Source organism: Rhinatrema bivittatum, chromosome 3 (assembly GCF_901001135.1).
Source record: "Rhinatrema bivittatum chromosome 3, aRhiBiv1.1, whole genome shotgun sequence".
Taxonomy (NCBI): Eukaryota; Metazoa; Chordata; class Amphibia; order Gymnophiona; family Rhinatrematidae; genus Rhinatrema; species Rhinatrema bivittatum.
In genome coordinates, this window is record NC_042617.1 from 485,500,712 (window position 1) to 485,521,902 (window position 21,191).

The 21,191-nt window shown below is 45.2% G+C and overlaps 1 protein-coding gene across 1 annotated transcript in view; it reads left to right on the plus strand.

Annotated features, from left to right (window-relative positions):
* Nucleotides 1-21,191, plus strand: part of LOC115088099 (adhesion G-protein coupled receptor F1-like) — a 206,144-nt gene that overhangs the window by 66,804 nt on the left and 118,149 nt on the right. The window contains exon 2 of the mRNA XM_029596054.1: nt 13,557-13,675. Within this exon, the coding sequence (XP_029451914.1) occupies nt 13,580-13,675 (96 nt within the window). The 5' untranslated portion in view covers nt 13,557-13,579. The remainder of the gene's footprint in view (nt 1-13,556; nt 13,676-21,191) is intronic.

A 21,191-nucleotide genomic window follows, 5' to 3' on the forward strand; every position in this document is an offset into this window, starting at 1 on the left:
ATCCCACCGGTGGCAAAAGAAGCAGCAGAAGAAACAGAAGACCCATGCAGCCATTGATGGGCTCCATCCCGCTGGCAGTGAAAGAAGCCTGTCCTGTAGCTCCTCCTTGGGTACTGGCCCTGGAGAAATTTGCAGTGCTAGTACTTCCTGTATTCTCATCTCGCGAAATATGAGAATTCAGGAAGAGCTAGCACCGCGTGTGTTGAATTACCACAGGGCCAGCATGCAGCAAGAGCTACAGAACAGCTCCTCTCCCCAATGAAGACAGTCCAGGCTGGTGGTAACAGCAGCAGAGGAAGAATAACCCATGGATCCTGACTGTCTGGTCTGCATGCATGCGTGTATGTGTGTGTGTGTGTGAATGGGAGCCTGCCTGGCATTTGGGTGGATGTGAAAGGGAGCTTGCCTGTGGTTGTGGGTGTGAATGGGAGCTTGTCTGGGTTGTGTGCATGTGTGAGAGAGAGAGAATGGGCTGCCGGTGGATCTCAACCTGCCAGCAGCTGAAATGAAGATGAGGGCCGGGGGCTGCTGGCATATCCCAACCAAAGAAGATCTGGAGATGCTTGGTGGTTGTCTGAGCTTGTGTGTGTGTGTGTGTGTGTGAATATATATAAGAAAGAGAGGAGAAAGTTTGTGCATCCCATTCCCACTAATCCATGACAACCTCAGGGTGACTGAAAAACAAAAGTTCCCAGCTATGGAGAGCATGAATTTTTAAAATCCTTTTTAGTTTTATTTTTGGGGTGTTATTTAATGTATCTGTTTTGAAATATTTTATTGGTGTTTGGGACATTTAAAAAAATTGTGAATTTTTAATTATTTGATCTTTTATTTATCATCTGTTTTTGGAATGTTACTATTAATATGTTTTTACTATAATGATTAGCGGGCAGATTTTCAAAGCCCTGCTCGCGTAAATCCGCCCAGATTTATGTGAGCAGGGCCTTGCGCGCCAGCGCGCCTATTTTCCATAGGCCGCCGGCGCGTGCAGAACCCCTGGACGCGCTTAGGTCCCGGGGTTTTCGGAAGGGGGTGTGTCGGTGGCGTGTCGGTGGCGTGTCCGAATGACGCAGTGTTTTGGGGGCGGGGGCGCGGCGTTTCGGGGGTGGGCCCGGGGGCGTGGTTTCTGGCCGGGGCGTTACGGGGGCGTGGCCACGCCCTCCGGAACCGCCCCCGGGTCCAGTCTTGGCGTGCCAGCAGCCCGCTGGCACGCGTGGATTTACGTCTCCCTCCGGGAGGCGTAAATCCATGGATAAAGGTAGGGGGGGGGCTTAGATAGGGCCGGGGGGGTGGGTTAGGTAGAGGAAGGGAGGGGAAGGTGAGGGGAGGGCAAAAGAGAGTTCCCTCCGAGGCCTCTCCGATTTCGGAGCGGCCTCGGAGGGAACGGAGGCAGGCTGCGCGGCTCGGCGCGCGCCGGCTGCCCAAAATCGGCAGCCTTGCGCGCGCCGATCCAGGATTTTAGAAGATACGCGCGGCTACGCGCGTATCTTATAAAATCCAGCGTACTTTTGTTTGCGCCTGTTGCGCAAACAAAAGTACGCGATCGCGTACTTATTTTATTTCTTGATTTTATTGTTTGATATTTGAGGAATGGTGATGGTTCTGTTTTTTTATTGATGCATTGCCATAGAGAGTGTGGCTTCTTGTGGTTTCCAGTTCAGGTTTTGTCATTTTTAAATTTCTACTTTATAGTTGCTCTATTCTGTTTTTGGTGAGGGTCTGCTTATGTTCTGCATATGTGACTGAGGTGAGGTAATCTCCTAATAGGAAGTGTATTAGTGTTTTAGGGCTTTCAGAGGGTCAAGCCCACACACAGCACAAGTTACAATAGGCCTAATACCATATAGATTCCAAGTTTGTTTTTACAGGATTTCTGGTTAGCATCACAGCAGTGCATGTAAATATAATTTAAGTGATATTATTACCTCAGAATATGGTACTTTGATATTTTTCATGTAAAATGTTATTATAAATGCATAACTCTTAACTATGTGTGTGGAGAAGGCCGAGTGGGGAGGTTGGGAGTGGAGGTGAGGGGGCATTGCGCAAGGCTATAAGATTCGCTGGGGAGAAGGATGTGGTGTCAGTTTTTAAAGTTTGTATCACTGGAGGGAGCTGGGATTTTCTTTTTTGGTGAGCCCGGGACAGAGAACGAATAAACAAGGCGGTGGTGGGGGTGGGAAGGGGGCAGCATAGTCATTGTTCACACAGGGCAGCAAAAAAGCTAGCATGGGCCCTTATCCCTGCCTGCTGGCACCAGTCAAACCATGATGCAGAATCAGCAAATTTGAGGCATACAGGAGGGGATTTTGATGGACTGAGAGGCCCAATGTAGGCTGGAAACAGACCCTGAGGCTATCAGACTTGTCTGAAGGTCAGACACCATGTCACATTCTAGACTGTTGTGTACTGATTATTTAATTATAACTAGGCCCCACCCCAGAAAGGCTCTACCACCCAGCTTGAACAGTGAACTTCTTTATTCTTTCCCAGAGTACTCTCTGGTGCCCTATAACTTTTGCTGGCAGCTTATAATATCTGGTTAAACAATACACCTGCTGATCTACTGAAAATTATACTTCACATGACAATTTGGCTTTCTAATGTTTGACCATGCTGACAGATGAGATGGTTTAAGCATGAGTCTGCAGATAAGGACACAGAGAACACATAAATGTGATGCAGAGTTGAATTTTTCAGTTGCATGCCTGCTATAGCCATTAATTAGGTACAGGAGCAATTTGAAGAATTATAACACGGTTCATATTTTCACTTTTAGTATGATATCAGTAAATTTCAAGATGTACAATTTAATGTTCTTTTGAAACTGCTAACATATTTTAACTGATGGAAGTTAAAAATAAAAATTTATTGATGAACTGTAACTAAATGATGAGTTACAAATGTTGACACGCATAACTAAAAATGACTGCACTGAACTTTGCGATTGCATTGAGGATTTGACTATGTCTTCCTATTACAGTGATGAATTTAGTTTCTCAAAACTCACACATTAAAAATTATTTAAGATCTGTGATGACAGAATCATATTTAAACTAATAATGATTTCTATTGAACATGAACTGTCTGCAGTTTGATTTTTACAGAACTCATATGTATTTTTGCTGACTGTAAGCTAAGGAAGGTGTAATTTTTCTAAAAAGCAATTATTTTTATGTAACCCCATCCCAAGAGACAGGCTGCACTCCGATGAGGCCATAAACTTATTTATTGTCTCTTCGGAGCTGGAACCCTGGCTAGCTTTTCCTTCATTCTCTTTCCCCAGGGTGTCGATTCTTTTTGTGGGGTGGAAAGAGTTAACTTTCAGGGAACCAAGTGCTATGGGGAACTTTCCTTCCATTATCCCTGGGAGAGGGGATACCTATCCTTGCCGTGTGCTGTAGATGCCAAAATAAACACTCCGGAGTCACTTGGTTAATCTCCTAAAACAAAGTCTTTACTGTATAAACACTGGTGATACATGGCACAACAAATTATTCTTCAGCATCACAGTCTTCCTTTTGCACTACAGTCTTTCTTCTCTCTATTTGTGCGGGGGGGGGGGGGGGGGGGGGGGGGGGGGGGGGGGGGGGGGGGGGGGGGGGGGGGGGGGGGGGGGGGGGGGGGGGGGGGGGGGGGGGGGGGCTGTACCTGGTACCAGGGTAGGGAAACCTCCACCCTCCAGGGCATGGAGGAGTGAAGTTCCCAGGTGGCCAGGAGATCCTTGTGTGGGCAGAAACCCCCCTCCAGAACTGGCAAAAACAATTTAGAGAAATCAGAGGACACCCGTACGTGCGCATAATCAGGCGGATCATAAGCTCTGCCCTTTTGGCACAGAAAGGATTTATGCGCTATGCGCCAGACTCCTTTCCACTCCTTTGGGCTGATATGGAGCTGCAGATCTGTTTCCCCACTGCCTTTCCACCTTCAGGACTGGTTGCTTATCCAGCCCTGTCTGACAAATTGCCCGGTACAGAATCAAGCAAGTTTTCCTCCTAGCAGAACCCTTAGCAAACGCCAAGTCTAGGGATGTAGGGGAAGACCATCGCCAGCCCCATGCTCTCTCCTAGTTAACTCTTGTTTTAGCCAATTGTAATAGGACTGGGTGGAATCGGGAATTTCAAATTCATCTTGGAGATAAGAAAAAGATAACAGCTGATCCCTGTCATTCAGGCTGCCTAAGTTTTGTAAATCTGCCTCCCACCATTGTTTAGCCACCTGACTGAAAGAATGGATTGTGAGAGCGGGATTTTTCCAGAGACGAGATAAAGCAAAGGGCCCCTGCCCAGTGATATGTAACCCCTTGCATAATGCCTGCCATGTCTTAACAGTACAAGCTACGAGGGGACAATTGCAACAAGCTCTTCTACTCCCTGAAAGTCATGGGGGTCAGAAAAAGCAGGGCTATGAGATCTGTGCCCTCTTCCAAGTGTCTCTCAAGGGCAAGTCATGGTGCAGTGTGATCCCTGTATAACCACATAAATATACCAGAAAGACAAGCTACCCAGAAATATGCCTGCAGGTCCAGGACAGCCATCCTGCCCCACTCCTTGGGTCTGCACAAGGTGCGAAAACTAAACCTCACCATTTCCCCTCCCACACCAGTAAGGTGCTATTTAGAGAGATGAAGAAGCCACATGGAAGAAGACAGGGAACATGTGGAAAAGATAAAATAATTAGGGCAAAATATTAAATTTTAATTGCATTAATCCTCCCACCTCAAGAAAGGTAACCCCCCTTCATTCCTGTCACTCCTGCTTTATTTTGGTGACCACTGGAGCATAGTTCAATTTGTAAAGATCATCCAAATTACCAGGGCCACAGATACCCAAATATTTAAACGATATCACTGCCTGTTTGAAGGGAGCAAAGCAGCTCAGGATATCTCCAGGCTTACTACTACCAATCAGAAAGACCACAGATTTATGATAATTACCTTTGTAACCCACAACCACCCTGAAGGCAGCCTACTCATGCAGCTGCACCGGACCCTCTTTGCCCAGGTAGGATAAAAATAAAAGAACATCATCGGCATAAAGCAAGATCAGATGCTGCCAATCACCCGTCTGGAAACCTGACAAATCAGGGTGCTCCTGCAGATGCACCGCCGGATCCAACAGCAGCAGAGAGAGGGGGGCACTCCTGTCGGGTGTCTTTCTTGATGGAAAAATAACTAGATACATGGCCATTTGTGAGAATTGTAGCCTTCAGACAGTTATTTATGGCCCAAATCCATCCCTAAAACTGGGCAGGAATGCCGATTTTCTCTAAAAGTGTAAAGAGAAACGGCATCCAGACTTATTACCAGCCTAGGAATCTTATCTCTCTTCGCCAGAGCCAAAATATCAAATAACTGGTGGGTGTTATTCACTGACGATCACCCATTAATAAAGCCCAATTAGTCAGTACCTACCAGGGAGCCCATACAACTGGCGAGCTGGATCTGCAAGGCCTTGGCTAAAATTTTCACATCCACATTCAATGATATCAGATGATATGCTTCCAGCTTGTATGTATCCCACCCTGGTTATGTAACAATACAATAGTAGCATCAAATAAATTGCCATAAAATCTGGATGTACCTGCAAATGGTCAAAAAGGGCTTTTAGCGGACCTACCAACTCTATCAGAAACTGCTTGTAAAACTCTACAAGATACCCATCAGGACCCAGGCTTTTGTTCCCAGGAAGGTAAGAGATAGCAGTTTGGATTTCTAGTGCTGAGAGAGGTGCCATCATTCTCTTCTTCTGGAGGTAGGACAGAACTGGCATCTGTAACTAGTGATTGCAGCTTCTGAAACAGAACCATCTGCAGAGTATAGCTGTTGAAAAAATACTTTAAATCTGTCATTAATCTCCATATTAAAGTACACTAGGGAGCCATCAGTCTTTCGTGTATCAGAGATTAATGTCCTCTGTGTCTTGCATCGCAGTAGCTGAGCAAGCATGGATCCGATCAAGTTCTCATACTCATATACTCGCTGCCTAGAATACCGAAAAACCCTTTCCACATCTTCCAACTGCAATTCCTGGAGAGATGCCCTACATTTCTCCAATGCCCTGTAGATAAGGTAGGACCTGGTACGCTTATGCGCTTTTTCTAATTGTCCGATCTTGGTCTCCAAGGAATGCTCGTGTCTAACCCTTTCCTTTTTCCGTTGAGAAGCAAAGCTATTATCCACTCCCACAACACAGTTTTGAGCATTTCCCATAATAAAACTGGGGAGTAATCTTCTGGGTCATGGATCTCGAAAAATTCCTTTATAGCTTCCCAAATTATATTGCAAAAAGAATGCTGGCACATTAGGGAAGTATTAAACCTCCATCTTTCCCCGCTGCAGGACCACCACAGACATGTAATGGTAACAAGATAGGGTTGTGATCCAACATAACAGCTGGCCAGATATCAGCCAAACCCATCAGCAACATAAATGAGCGTGAGCACAAAAAAAATATATCAATCCGACTGTAAGAGTGAAAACGAGGTGAATAAGTGTTATCTCTACCAATTGGGTTTTGCTCCCATCAAATGTCCATCAACTCCAGGCATGACATCATTGCTTTAAAGTATCTGCCACACCCCTAAACCAGCCACCAGAAGACCTATTTATATCAGGGTCCAGACCTACATTTCAATCACCTCCCAGAATGAGAGAAGATGATTAAAAAGCCTCCACCACTCCACCCAGCTGAATGTTATTTATTTATTTATTTATTTATTTATTTATTTAATTTACATTTTTATAGACCAACGTTCGTTGGGAACATCACATCGATTTCTAGATAACAAATAATGCAGTGTAACAGAGCTTTACAATAAACATAGTTTCAACTGGGGGGGAGAAGTATTAAAGTTATAACAGGGGAAAAATATAACAACCAAACAGCAAATAGGGGAGTGATATGAAAAATCACATAAAACAGATACATCAGAGTTCAATAGTTCAATGAGATGGAAAGGAAAGAAGGGGGGGGGGGGGGGGGAAGGCCGAAGGAGGGAGAAAAAGTTGAGGAAGGAGTTATGTTATTGGAGGCACTGGAACTATTTACAAGCGCTGGGGAAACCAGGGGAGGGCAGTGGGACTGTGCTAGATCTACTGACAGGGTTGTAATAAGATGAAATTAGTGCAAGAGAGGTGCAGGGAAGGGAGAAGGGGAGGCAAGTAGAGAATTGCAGGGAATGGAGAAAATAGAGAGGATGGAGATGAAGAAGAGGAAGGAGAGGAAAGGCGCTGAAGCTAATTACAAATTATGATGGGAGAGGAGGGGGAGGGAAGAGTTGCAGGATCGGAGGGGAGGGTACGGTGGGGGAAGGGGAAAAGAGAAGGGTCAAGGAGGGGAGGATGTAGAATATAGAAGTCCTTCTGACCCTCATTCGAATCATAAACATGGCCAAGATGAAGATCAACCCCATTTAGTAGACATTCCAAAAGAACAAAATGCCCCACCTTGCCCTTCAGCACCATTTGCACTGTGAGAGGGAGTGACTTATGAATCAAAATGCACACCCCTCTGCTCTTAGAGTTATAGGAGGAGTATTCAGTCCTCCACAACCAGTCCCTAATCATCTTAGCATGTTCCACATTGATCAATTGAGTTTATTTATTTATTTAGGATTTTTATATACCGACATTCTCGATACAAATATCAAATCAGGTCAGTTTCCATAGAACAAAACTGTCGCGGTTAAGGCATTACATTTAACAGAGTTTCTGAACCTAAGAACGTAAATATTAAATAGACAACAATAAAATAAATAAAATAAGTAAATAAAATAAAAAGGGGGCACAGGTGGTTTTCCTGAAGGAAAACCACCTGTGCCCCCTTTTTCTTAAAATAGGTCAGGATTCTCCGACCCTTGACTGGAGACTCAATACCCTGCACATTAAGAGAAATAATATTAACTGGGACCTTAGCCATTATAGCAAAGAACACATTTTATCCAATTCAGTGTAAAAAGAGAAGAATGGCTATTCTGCAGAACTGACCATTTTGTGTGAACAATAGATCCTAAGAACACAACACCTCTCCCCAACCTCTCCCCACCCCACCTTCCCCACCCACCCATGACCACAGATAACTCCATCCCAGAACCCAAACAGAACTGTCCAAAGGATGACCCATACCAACTCCCACTCCACCCCTGACCAAGAAAAGCAAGAGCAAGAAGGGGAATTCGAGACCTGCCCTCCTTTCCTGACTGCAACCCAGCCCAGAACCAAACCCCCCTTGTGTCCAGGAAAAGACCACCTTAACCAGGTGAACCACATGCCTCCAAGGAACAAAAATTGTCCTCCCTAGTCCACAGCATGATCTCAAACGTTGAGGAACCGGCATCAGTGTGCCTTCACATGTGTGCCAACGAGATCCGCGGGGTTCCAGTGACAGACTGTAGGAAGGACTAAATAAACTGCCCACGTGAGACAGTTTGCTGGAGATGAATCACACCCAGTTTGTGTAACGCATAGATGGTCGACATATCTGAATGGAGCTGACAAAGGAAAAAAGACCCCAAGCGAACATCCACCTCTTGAATACCCACACCAACCCTAGCCCCAATTCTCCCATGTAGAACCCCCACCCCCCTTTCCAGCCCCTCACAGATTGAAATAGAAAGCAAACAATGTTAAAGAGCAAAATGGCTCATCACTCTTATTAGACAGGACTAGTAATACGCAGGAAACAAAGAACAGGCCAGAGAACTCTAACAGCTCTAGTAAATCTTTTAGGTAAAAAAGGATATTTAGCTGCAGAGCACCTCAAAGTCACCATCTGGTGCCGCAACTGCAGCTTGCTGGAGTTTCTGGAGCAGTGCACTTAATTCCTGCGCCGAGTCGCATACCTCCGACTTGCCATCACGAAGCACCCGCAGCCGCGCTGGATATAGCCCAGAAGGGCGCATCTCCTGCTTGACCTCCATAAATGCAGCATGGTGGTGCTGCACCTTTGCTGAATAATCTTGAAAAATAAAGAAACGGTGGCCCTGGAATTTGATTTCCTTTTTTGCTGGCATCAAGGAGGTGACTCTTATCTTGAAAATTATGCACCCTCACGATCACTGAACATGGGCAATCATTTGCTTTAGGGGTAGGCGCCAATGCCCTATGGGCACAATCCAGCTTCACTTTTGCCTCCCTCGAAAGCAGCATTAAGCACAGTAGGTAGCCACATGGAAAAATACCCCACAGGGTCTGCGTCTTTTGCCTGCTCTGGCACCCCAATAATTTGCAGGTTATTGTGCGTGCTCCGGTTTTCTAAGTCGTACTGTTTCTCAACCACCTGCTTATGTCCTCTCTCTAAAACCTCCAGCCATTGTTGTGTGGTGATGAGCAACATTTCTAGCTCCTCCACGTGCTCAGTAAAATTATCCAATCGAGCAGTAGTTTTGCCTGCTGTGGACACTACTTGGGAGACTTTGTCCACAACAGACTCCAGCTTTGCATTTAGACTGGAGTGCATTTTGTCGCCTAATTGATTGATGGCGTCTTTAACAGCCTCCGTGAGATTGGTGGGGAGTGGGCTGTTCCCCATATTGTCATTTTTGCAGACTCTTCACTGCGAGCCGTGTAGTCCGTCGCGGTTTTTCTACATGTTCGCTTAGCACGAACCGTCTTGTTTTCCCAGAGCATGGCCAGGGACTTTTTCACTGCTTTTTCTTCCATAGCCTACCCGAATTGGATATGAAATTACCCAGGATTAGAGCCTCTAGAAGGTCCTGGGGCTGGAAGCAAGGAAGAGCAGCGTCTGACCAGCACTGAGGCATCAAGTGACCCCCTCTATTGGACCAAGTTTAATAGACTGACAAGATATAGGGGGCGGATTTTCAGAGCCCTGCTCGTCTAAATCCGCCCAAAACCGGGCGGATTTAGGCGAGCAGGGCCCTGCGCGCCGGTGAGCCTATTTTACATAGGCCTACCGGCGCGCGCAGAGCCCCGGGACTCACGTAAGTCCCGGGGTTCTCCGAGGGGGGCGGGCCCGGTCGTCGCGGCGTTTAGGGGGCGTGTCAGCAGCGTTTTGGGGGCGGGTATGGGGGCGTGGCTACGGCCCGGGGCGGTCCGGGGGCGTGGCCGCGCCCTCTGTACCCGCCCCCAGGTCGCGTCCCGGCGCGCAACAGGCCCGCTGGCGCGCGGGGATTTACTTCTCCCTCCGGGAGGCGTAAATCCCCGGAGAAAGGTAAGGGGGGGGTGTAGACAGGGCCGGGCGGGTGGGTTAGGTAGAGGAAGGGAGGGGAAGGTGAGGGGAGGGCGTTAGAGGATTCCCTCCAAGGCCGCTCCGATTTCGGAGCGGCCTTGGAGGGAACGGGGGTAGGCTGCGCGGCTCGGCGCGCGCCGGCTATACAGAATTCATAGCCTTGCGCGCGCCGATCCAGGATTTTAGTGGATATGCGCGGCTCCGCGCGTATCTACTAAAATCCAGCGTACTTTTGCTGGCGCCTGATGCGCCAGCAAAAGTACGCCTATTCGCGTTTTTTGAAAATCTACCCCATAATGTGCTGCATTGGAGAAATTGATATTAGATAAATATGTAAATAATGATATATTTCTAGAAACATGGTTCCCCTTTTTGAAAACCTTTACAAAATATCCACACAGGCTAAAATATTTATATATGTTTAAAGTATGTTCAATATAATATTTAATAAGAGGATTAATTTACAGCACAAGAGGCATTTACCCTTTGTAGGAGAGTTGATAGGAAATGTACTACTCCACCCTAAGAAATTAAGGGATATGTAAGGATGAATCAAACTGATAAATTTGGATTAACATAGTAAATTAGGGGCCAATATTCAGCTGAGGAGCAGCTAGTTAAGTTAGCCATATATGGGTATCCGGCTAACTGAAAGGGAATATTCAGTTGCACAGCCACACCGCTGAATATCCCCAGCTATCTTAAAGTTAGCCATAAAAATATATCCAGCCAACTTATGCAACTGATTCTGCTCTGCCTGGAAACACCTCCTGTCTGCCCCTGGAACTCCCCAATATATGTGGCTAAATTCTAGTCGCTATGCATCCTTTGTGTTTAAACCATGTACTTTAGAATTTTTCTGCCATTCTTGTTCTCACTACATATTCTGGTATGGCATTCCAGGCATCCACCACACTTTCTGTCAAAAAGTGCTTCCTCGCATTATTCCATATTCTATCTCCTCGTAGATTCATAGCATGACCCCTAGTCCTACAGCTTCCTTTCCATGAGAAAAGATTTGATTCCTGTGCACTATCAATACCTTTTCAGGTATTTAAAAGTCTGTTTACTATTCCCCTGTCTCTGCTCTCCTTTACGATATATGTATTTAGGTCCTTAAGTCTCATCTCAAATGTCTTTTGGTTCAGAGACCCTACACCATTTTGGTTGCCTTCCTCTGGGTTTCTTCTAACCTATCTCTATCCTTTTTGAGATATGGCCTCCAGAACTGAACGCAGTATTCCAGGTGAGGCCTCACCAATGACCTATAAAGAGGCAATATCACCTCCTTTAAACTGCTGGTTATGCCTCTCTCTATGCAGCCCAACATTCCTCTGGCCCTAGCCACAGCTTTGTCACATTTCTTTGCCATCTTCAGATCATAGAAACTATCACTCTGAGGTCTCTCTCCTGGCCCATTTGCTTTAGTCTCTTGCCCCCTATCATGCACAGCTCCCTTGGATTTCTGCACCCCTTGCTATTGAATCCTAGCTGACAAACCTTTAATCACTCTTCAAGCTTTCTTACATCACTTCTCATTCTCTTTGCTCCTACAGAGGTGTCTACTCTGTTGCAGAGTGGACATCTGCAAAAAGATAAACTTTTCCTTCTAACCCCTCTGAATATCACTCACAAAGATATTGAACTGAACAGACCCCAGAACCGATCCCCAAGGCACTCCAATAATCAAACTTCCCTCCTCAGAAGGAGTTCCATTTACCACTACCTGTTGTCTTTATCCTTTCTACCATCTTGGGCCCCATTCTCAGGCTGCTCCTGCCCTCCCTTGATCTAATTCTCTAATCATCCAGTCAAAGTCAATTAGATTCATTTGACATGACTTTCTCTGGCAAAGCCATGTTGCCTTGGTTCCTGCAACACACTGGACTGTAGATAGTTCACTAGCCTTATGTTCAGGAGAGTCTCCCTTAATTTTCCCATCACCAAGGTCAGTATCCTTCTCCATATACTAGAAGAATGTGTATTTTCTTTGTTATTCAGTATCTTTATTTTCTCTCACTAATGATAATGAGAGGTAATCCAATAACAAGATAACTACATCTTGAAAAAAAATGTTATTAGTACTCTACCTATTAGCTGACTTACTCAGTACAAATGAAGCATAAGATGGGTCTAAACTGGGATCTCCCAGCTTTTGCAACAACTTCTTGGTCAAAGTTTATTTTTAAGATGTACATGTATGAGGGTTTCCGTATACAACTGAATGGAGGAGACATGACAGCAGTTATAACTACAGTGCTCATAATAAAAGGGATTTTTGCATTGATCACTATTTATTTTTTTCAATTTATCCTCTATTATCCCATCTTAGAATGCAAACATTCCTTCAGACCTAACAGTTTTATATGTATTTATCTTGAAATATTTTTCAGTGATAAAAAGGAGGACAATTTTGATAAACTATGGAATAAAAAAGAAGAAATATTAGCTTGATTTGTTTCCTTATTGCAGTGCTTATTGTCATTTCATTTTAGTTAGGAAAATATTGTATTCATAGCCTACTTTTCAATCAGAGTATTCCTTGGAACTGACATACTTAAATTTTCTCTCATTTATTTTGTGTCCAGCTAAGTTCCCTCTGGCTGACTGCATCCGAGTTATCCTGCTAAGTAGTGTTTCTAGCTAAATGTTTAGTAAGCCAGATACGTTTTCTGGCTAACTCCAGTATTCAGAATTAGCCAGATAGTTATCTGGCTAACTTTGGTGATGCTGTAGAGCAGTCCTAAAGTTAGATAGATAAACTTATTTAGGTAACTTTAAAATAGTTGGGTATATTCATTGGTTTAACTGTGCCTCTGAATATTTCAGGTAAGGTGAGTTTATCTTGCTAATTTTGATGGCCGGATAGTGGCTGAAAATGGACCTCTATGTGCCCAGGACCTCTTCATCTGGTAAACTTATTGGCATTAAAGGGAAATGTAATTACTATTATAACTATATTTTCACTTTTAATGCTGAATTTTGATAATTTCTTGAGCATTTCCAGATCTACTGCATTGTTGGTGAAATTTCAAAATAAAATAAGGGAAACTATATTCAGAATTCAGGATGTTCTCCATGTATGATACAGCAACATTTAGAAGTGAAAATGTGCTAGAAAAATTGAAGTTAAACCTTAAAAATCACCTTTCATATTTTCTTCTGCAGCCGTTTGTTTTCAATCAGACAAAAGACCTAGGGGTACACTATACTAGATTCTAAAAACACTGGCTGCAGTGGGCAGATGCTAAAGACGTATACTCCTGAACTCTCATTTCTCTGCAAATCCAAGTCAGTTAAGCAGCAATCAATCAATAGCGATTCTGCTAGCCTGCCGTAGTTAACCTTTTCTTATTTATGTTCCAGGATACAAAACAAAAGCTACAAGAATGAGACTTCTGGGGATCTTTTCTTGCTTGATCTTTTTTCTAGTGGAAAACTTCTCTCTGACCCAAAAAAACAAGCACGTTGAACCTGGTACACAGGTGAGGTTAAAGCTGTTAACTAAGAAGAATAAACAATGTGGGGCGGATTTTCAGAGCCCTGCTCGCCGGTGAGCCTATTTTACATAGGCTCACCGGCGCGCGCAGAACCCCGGGACTCGCGTAAGTCCCGGGGTTTTCGGAGTGGGCGTGTCGGGGGGGCGTGTCGGGGGCAGGGCCGGAGCGTGCGGCGTTGCGGGGGCGTGTCGGCAGCGTTTTGGGGGCGGGTACGGGGGCGTGGCTACGGCCCGGGGGCGTGGCCGCGCCCTCTGTACCCGCCCCCAGGTCGCGGCCCGGCGCGCAGGAGGCCCGCTGGCGCGCGGGGATTTACGCCTCCCTCCGGGAGGCGTAAATCCCCCGACAAAGGTAGGATGGGGGTTTAGACAGGGCCGGGCGGGTGGGTTAGGTAGGGGAAGGGAGGGGAAGGTGAGGGGAGGGCAAAGGAAAGTTCCCTTCTAGGCCGCTCCGATTTCGGAGCGGCCTAGGAGGGAACGGGGGTAGGCTGCGCGGCTCGGCGCGCACAGGCTATACGAAATCGATAGCCTTGCGCGCGCCGATCCAGGATTTTAGCCGATACGCGCGACTACGCGCGTATCTACTAAAATCCAGCGTACTTTTGTTTGCGCCTGGAGCGCAAACAAAAGTAGGCTGTTCGCGCTCGTCTGAAAATCTACCCCACAGGGGTAGATTTTCAGACGAGCTCTAAAAATCCGCCCCAAATCATTAAAATATTTTCAGGTCTTTCTGTGCAAAAAAATATGCAATACTCATGCACACAAAAATGAGACATTTGGGGTGTGTGGAGTTGGGATTTACATGCATACTTTTATTTTTATAAAGGGTTCATCTAAATATACATGCCGGGAGCAGGTGTCACTGTGTGGGCGAGGGTGCATGCATATTTTACAAGAATTTTCAAAGCAAAAGAATGCGTATAGTATCATTTTGAAAATGTGTGTAAAAACTGAGGGTAAAAGGTATTTGCAGACTTTTCTGTCTTTGAAAATAACCCTCTTAGTGTCAGAATTATTTTTAATAGATTTAGCATTCAAAATATTTTTTGTTTTATATATTTTTCTGTAAGGATATTTATTTATTTATATTTTATTTATTTATATTTTTATATTCTGCTTTTCGGCAATTCAAAGTGTACATCAAAGGGGATTACATTCGGGTACTATATGATATTTAATTTTTACATTTGCTGTGTTATAATATATATTATTGCCTTTTGTATTCTTTTTGTTGCAACCCACCTTGAGGGTGGGATGAAATACATCTGGTTAATTTGAATTATTAAACAGAAAGGAATATTATTGCTTTTGAGAACATGCAATTCATTAAGGGGCGGATTTTCAGAGCCCTGCTCGCGTAAATCCGCCCAAAACCGGTCGGATTTACGCGAGCAGGGCCCTGCGCGCCGGTGAGCCTATTTTACATAGGCTCACCGGCGCGCGCAGAACCCCGGGACTCGCGTAAGTCCCGGGGTTTTCGGAGTGGGCGTGTCGGGAGGCGTGTCGGGGGGCGGGGCCGGAGCGCGCGGCGTTGCGGGGGCGTGTCAGCAGCGTTTGGGGGCGGGTACGGGGGCGTGGCTACGGCCCGGGGGCGGGGCCGCGCCCTCCGTACCCGCCCCCAGGTCGCGGCCCGGCACGCAGGAGGCCCGCTGGCGCGCGGGGATTTACGACTCCCTCCGGGAGGCGTAAATCCCCCGACAAAGGTAGGATGGGGGTTTAGACAGGGCCGGGCGGGTGGGTTAGGTAGGGGAAGGGAGGGGAAGGTGAGGGGAGGGCAAAGGAAAGTTCCCTTCTAGGCCGCTCCGATTTCGGAGCGGCCTTGGAGGGAACGGGGGTAGGCTGCGCGGCTCGGCGCGCGCAGGCTATACGAAATCGATAGCCTTGTGCGCGCCGATCCAGGATTTTAGCCGATACGCGCGACTACGCGCGTATCTACTAAAATCCAGCGTACTTTTGTTTGCGCCTGGAGCGCAAACAAAAGTAGGCTGTTCGCGCTCGTCTGAAAATCTACCCCTAATTCTATAAAAAGATATTCCTGAAGAAAATGTAGGGTGGGAGACTCACTGAGACCTCATAAATGATATGCCCAATATTTAGGCTTGATGAGAGCTTATAGTGGCGTAAGCTTCTCTATGATATAATCATAGGTCTCAATGAGCTAGATTTAGCGGGACGCTTATGGAAACGGCTGCCCCAATGCACTAATAATCTCCAGAGTGCTGAAAAAGTTGTACTTAACTTGCAACTTCGAAATCCGATGTCATGTAGACAAAAGCTGGTGATGAAGATGGTGAGATGGTAAAGTCCGACTTCTTTCCGACACGACGTGTTTCGGAGGGGAAACCTCCTTCCTCAGGGGGTCGGATACCGCTATTCCCTGCTTCAGTCTCTTGCCGAAAACACTTGACTCTGCTACGGGTGACAAAGGAAAGCACAAGGGAAATAGTGCACATAAAGTTCCACCACAAAAAGTTGCGATAGCAGTATGGATGAGAAGAACACTCACTGTATGCGATGCACTGACTTAAATGCTGTTCTGAACGGCGTCTCTATTACGCTCTATAAGTAGAATGACATACAATGTAAATCACCCCTTTGAAATGATATAAACTATGTGCCATAAGTCCATGTATACTACCTTAACAGGATGCTGAAGTCACTCGCTGTGCTTAGGATGCATTATCGGCAGCGCGCGGTTCAAAAACGCCGACCTTTAAGCGGCTGAAAAAAGCGCCAAAAAGGATGGGAGTATCCTATTATGGGCATTTACGTCACTGTGGGTGCCATTTTGGAACAGGAACTGTCCATATATGGACAATGACGTTGGCAGCGGCCATTTTGAAATTACTGCCGCTGGGGAACACCCATTTCACTGCGGGTGTCATTTTGGAATTGAAACTGTCCATGAATGGGCAATGACGTAAGCGGCGGCCATTTTGAAAAATACTGCTGCTGGGAAACACCCTTATCGCAGTCTACTGTCAAAAAGCTGTCCATGTAGGGATACTGATGTGATCAGAAACCATTTTGAAACAACTTAAATTGCGTTATAAGGGGCCAAATTGAGAATGCCAAAAGCAAAACTGTAACTCACAAGTGGACCTGATGCTGAACACGATTTAAATCAGAGTATACCACTCTATCTTCTCATTAAGGCCATATGGTTCAACTGATCGAAGGCGGTAGATCCATTGATGTTCCTTCAGATTTAATTTTGAAAGTCTATCTCCCCCTCTCCAAGATGGTATCACTTGTTCAATGATTAACCACTGTAGTTGTTCAAATTTATGTTGGTGTGCGATGCAATGTGATACTATGGGGGCTTTTGTGTCAAGGTTCTTAATACGGCTCCTATGTTCAATCAAGCGGACTTTAATCTTACGTGTCGTTCTGCCCACATATATCTTATGACAAGGGCAAATGAGTCCGTACACCACAAAATCAGAATTGCAGTGTACTGCGTGTCGCCGTGTGATGTGAACCTGAGTGTTAGGGTCCTGCCATATAATACCTGTGATGGCTTGGGAGCAAAAGCTGCAATTGCCGCACTGAGTCTGACCTGGAGGGCCTGAGACATGATCAGAATGTTGGGTGGCACGTACTACTTGTTGTCTGATGTTAGTGCCTCGGCTATATGCAAACATGGGGGGGGTTGAGAAAATCTGATGTGGACTGAGGACATGCCAGTTGCGTTGTATGGACTGTCTAATTTGTTGGGTAAGATTTGTGTGTTCTAGCAAACATACTGTCTGTGAAATCTGTCTCTTACTTTTATATTGTAAAAGGGATTCTCGAGGAGAGAACCTAGCTCTTTTAAAGGCCCTTTTAATTGTTGCAGTAGGATATCCCCTTTCTTGAAACCTATTACTCAGGATTGCACTTTGATGCAAAAAATCATGTTGGTCAGAACAGATCCTTCGTATACGGAAGAATTGTCCCACAGGTAGACCTTCTTTAAATCTTCGTGGATGATGACTTTCAAATTTCAAAAAGTTATTGCGATCCGTGGGTTTACGAAAAAGTGTAGTATGAATTGTTCCTGATTTTTTGGAGATAAGAATATCTAAAAAAGATAACTGCTCTCTATCTACTGTCATAGTAAATTTCAAATGTGGGTTTGCTGAATTTAACCATTTCAAAAATTCAGATAGTTGATGTTCGGAGTCATTCCAAATAAAAAATATGTCATCAATGTATCTTGACCATCGAATGATGGATTTAAAAAAAGGCGATGGATATAACACTGTTTCTTCAAAGTGTGAGACATAGAGGTTGGCTATATCGGGGGCTACCGGAGACCCCATTGCTACGCCATGGATTTGCTGAAAATATTCTTGCTGATAAGAAAAATAATTTTTAAAGAGAACCAATTCCAATAAAGACGTCAAAAATTCTGTGGGTATGCGTTGTGGACGTGGACGCTGACTTAAAATGTCTTGTCCCAACTTAAAAGCTTCCTCTTGGGGAATGTTAGTATAGAGCGATTCCACATCTAAACTTACAAGAAGGGCTTCTTCAGCGACTGGAGGTAAATCCTGGAGTAATCTTAACATGTGGGATGTATCTTGAATGAATGATTGAGACATACTGACAACAGGTTGAAGAAAGTGCAACAATTAAAAGGGCCTTTAAAAGAGCTAGGTTCTCTCCTCGAGAATCCCTTTTACAATATAAAAGTAAGAGACAGATTTCACAGACAGTATGTTTGCTAGAACACACAAATCTTACCCAACAAATTAGACAGTCCATACAACGCAACTGGCATGTCCTCAGTCCACATCAGATTTTCTCAACCCCCCCCATGTTTGCATATAGCCGAGGCACTAACATCAGACAACAAGTAGTACGTGCCACCCAACATTCTGATCATGTCTCAGGCCCTCCAGGTCAGACTCAGTGTGGCAATTGCAGCTTTTGCTCCCAAGCCATCACAGGTATTATATGGCAGGACCCTAACACTCAGGTTCACATCACACGGCGACACGCAGTACACTGCAATTCTGATTTTGTGGTGTACGGACTCATTTGCCCTTGTCATAAGATATATGTGGGCAGAACGACACGTAAGATTAAAGTCCGCTTGATTGAACATAGGAGCCGTATTAAGAACCTTGACACAAAAGCCCCCATAGTATCACATTGCATCGCACACCAACATAAATTTGAACAACTACAGTGGTTAATCATTGAACAAGTGATACCATCTTGGAGAGGGGGAGATAGACTTTCAAAATTAAATCTGAAGGAACATCAATGGATCTACCGCCTTCGATCAGTTGAACCATATGGCCTTAATGAGAAGATAGAGTGGTATACTCTGATTTAAATCGTGTTCAGCATCAGGTCCACTTGTGAGTTACAGTTTTGCTTTTGGCATTCTCAATTTGGCCCCTTATAACGCAATTTAAGTTGTTTCAAAATGGTTTCTGATCACATCAGTATCCCTACATGGACAGCTTTTTGACAGTAGACTGCGATAAGGGTGTTTCCCAGCAGCAGTATTTTTCAAAATGGCCGCCGCTTACGTCATTGCCCATTCATGGACAGTTTCAATTCCAAAATGACACCCGCAGTGAAATGGGTGTTCCCCAGCGGCAGTAATTTCAAAATGGCCGCCGCCAACGTCATTGTCCATATATGGACAGTTCCTGTTCCAAAATGGCACCCACAGTGACGTAAATGCCCATAATAGGATACTCCCATCCTTTTTGGCACTTTTTTCAGCCGCTTAAAGATCGGCGTTTTTGAACCGCGCGCTGCCGATAATGCATCCTAAGCACAGCGAGTGACTTCAGCATCCTGTTAAGGTAGTATACATGGACTTATGGCACATAGTTTATATCATTTCAAAGGGGTGATTTACATTGTATGTCATTCTACTTATAGAGCGTAATAGAGACGCCGTTCAGAACAGCATTTAAGTCAGTGCATCGCATACAGTGAGTGTTCTTCTCATCCATACTGCTATCGCAACTTTTTGTGGTGGAACTTTATGTGCACTATTTCCCTTGTGCTTTCCTTTGTCACCCGTAGCAGAGTCAAGTGTTTTCGGCAAGAGACTGAAGCAGGGAATAGCGGTATCCGACCCCCTGAGGAAGGAGGTTTCCCCTCCGAAACACGTCGTGTCGGAAAGAAGTCGGACTTTACCATCTCACCATCTTCATCACCAGCTTTTGTCTACATGACATCGGATTTCGAAGTTGCAAGTTAAGTACAACTTTTTCAGCACTCTGGAGATTATTAGTGCATTGGGGCAGCCGTTTCCATAAGCGTCCCGCTAAATCTAGCTCATTGAGACCTATGATTATATCATAGAGAAGCTTACGCCACTATAAGCTCTCATCAAGCCTAAATATTGGGCATATCATTTATGAGGTCTCAGTGAGTCTCCCACCCTACATTTTCTTCAGGAATATCTTTTTATAGTCCTTATCGTTTTGTTTCCTGGCATTTGGGGATTCTTTAATTCTTGTATTCATTAATTCTAATCATACTTGGTCTCCAGCTTTGATATATATAGCCGTTAAAACAATCCAGTTGATCTTGTAGAACACTGTGGGGTAGATTTTAAAAGGAGCGCACGCGGCCTATATGTGCGCGCGCTACCTGGCACATGCACATGTACAACCGATTTTATAACTTGCTCATGCAAGTTATAAAATCAGGGGTCGGCGCATGCAAGGGGGTGCACAATTGTGCACGCCGAGCCACGCTGCCTTCCCCCATTCCCTCCCAGGCCACTCCGAAATTGGAGCGGCCTTGAAGGGAACTTTCCATCCCCCTAACCTGACCTTCCCACCCCTTCCCCTAACTTTCACCCCTTAGCCCTACTCTAACTCCCCAAAATGTTTATCGTACCTTTTGCGCCTGCCTCTGGGCAGGCGCAAGTTGCACGCGCCAGCAGCCTGCCGGCACGGATCCTCCAACAGAGTGGCAATGGCCGCTCTATTGGAGGCCTCTGGCCCCACCACTGCCCCGGACTGCCCCACCCCCTCCCTGCCCCTTTTTGGAAGCCCCAGGACTTACATGCATCCCGGGGCTTTGCTCGTGCCCGGCGCGCGTAGACCTGGTTACGCACGTAACCTTTTTAAAATCCGGCCCTGGGGTGTATTGCCTGACAATATAACTAGAATATGCTATTAAATATGACTTTGTTACCCTGAAACTATATTTAAACTTAAAATCATTAAAGTAAATTTAATGATGCATTCTTTACTAGCTTATATAGAACAGAAACAAGCTTGGAATGACTGGTGCAAAAGTTCATTCTTTATTTCCGCTTATTTGCAGATAAAAATTGTAGACCATAGACAAAAGAATTAATTCATTGCTAAGATAAATGCTTCATTGCAACAGAAGACTCCCAGTGGTAGACCACTTATGTTCTTATGCAGGGCTAACTAGGCCCCATATACTTTAACTAGCAACTGTACTTGTTCTATGCCGGGCGGCGAGCCTTTTTATTCCTCTCTTACCAACCAAGTTGTCTCTCGCACTCCCCCACA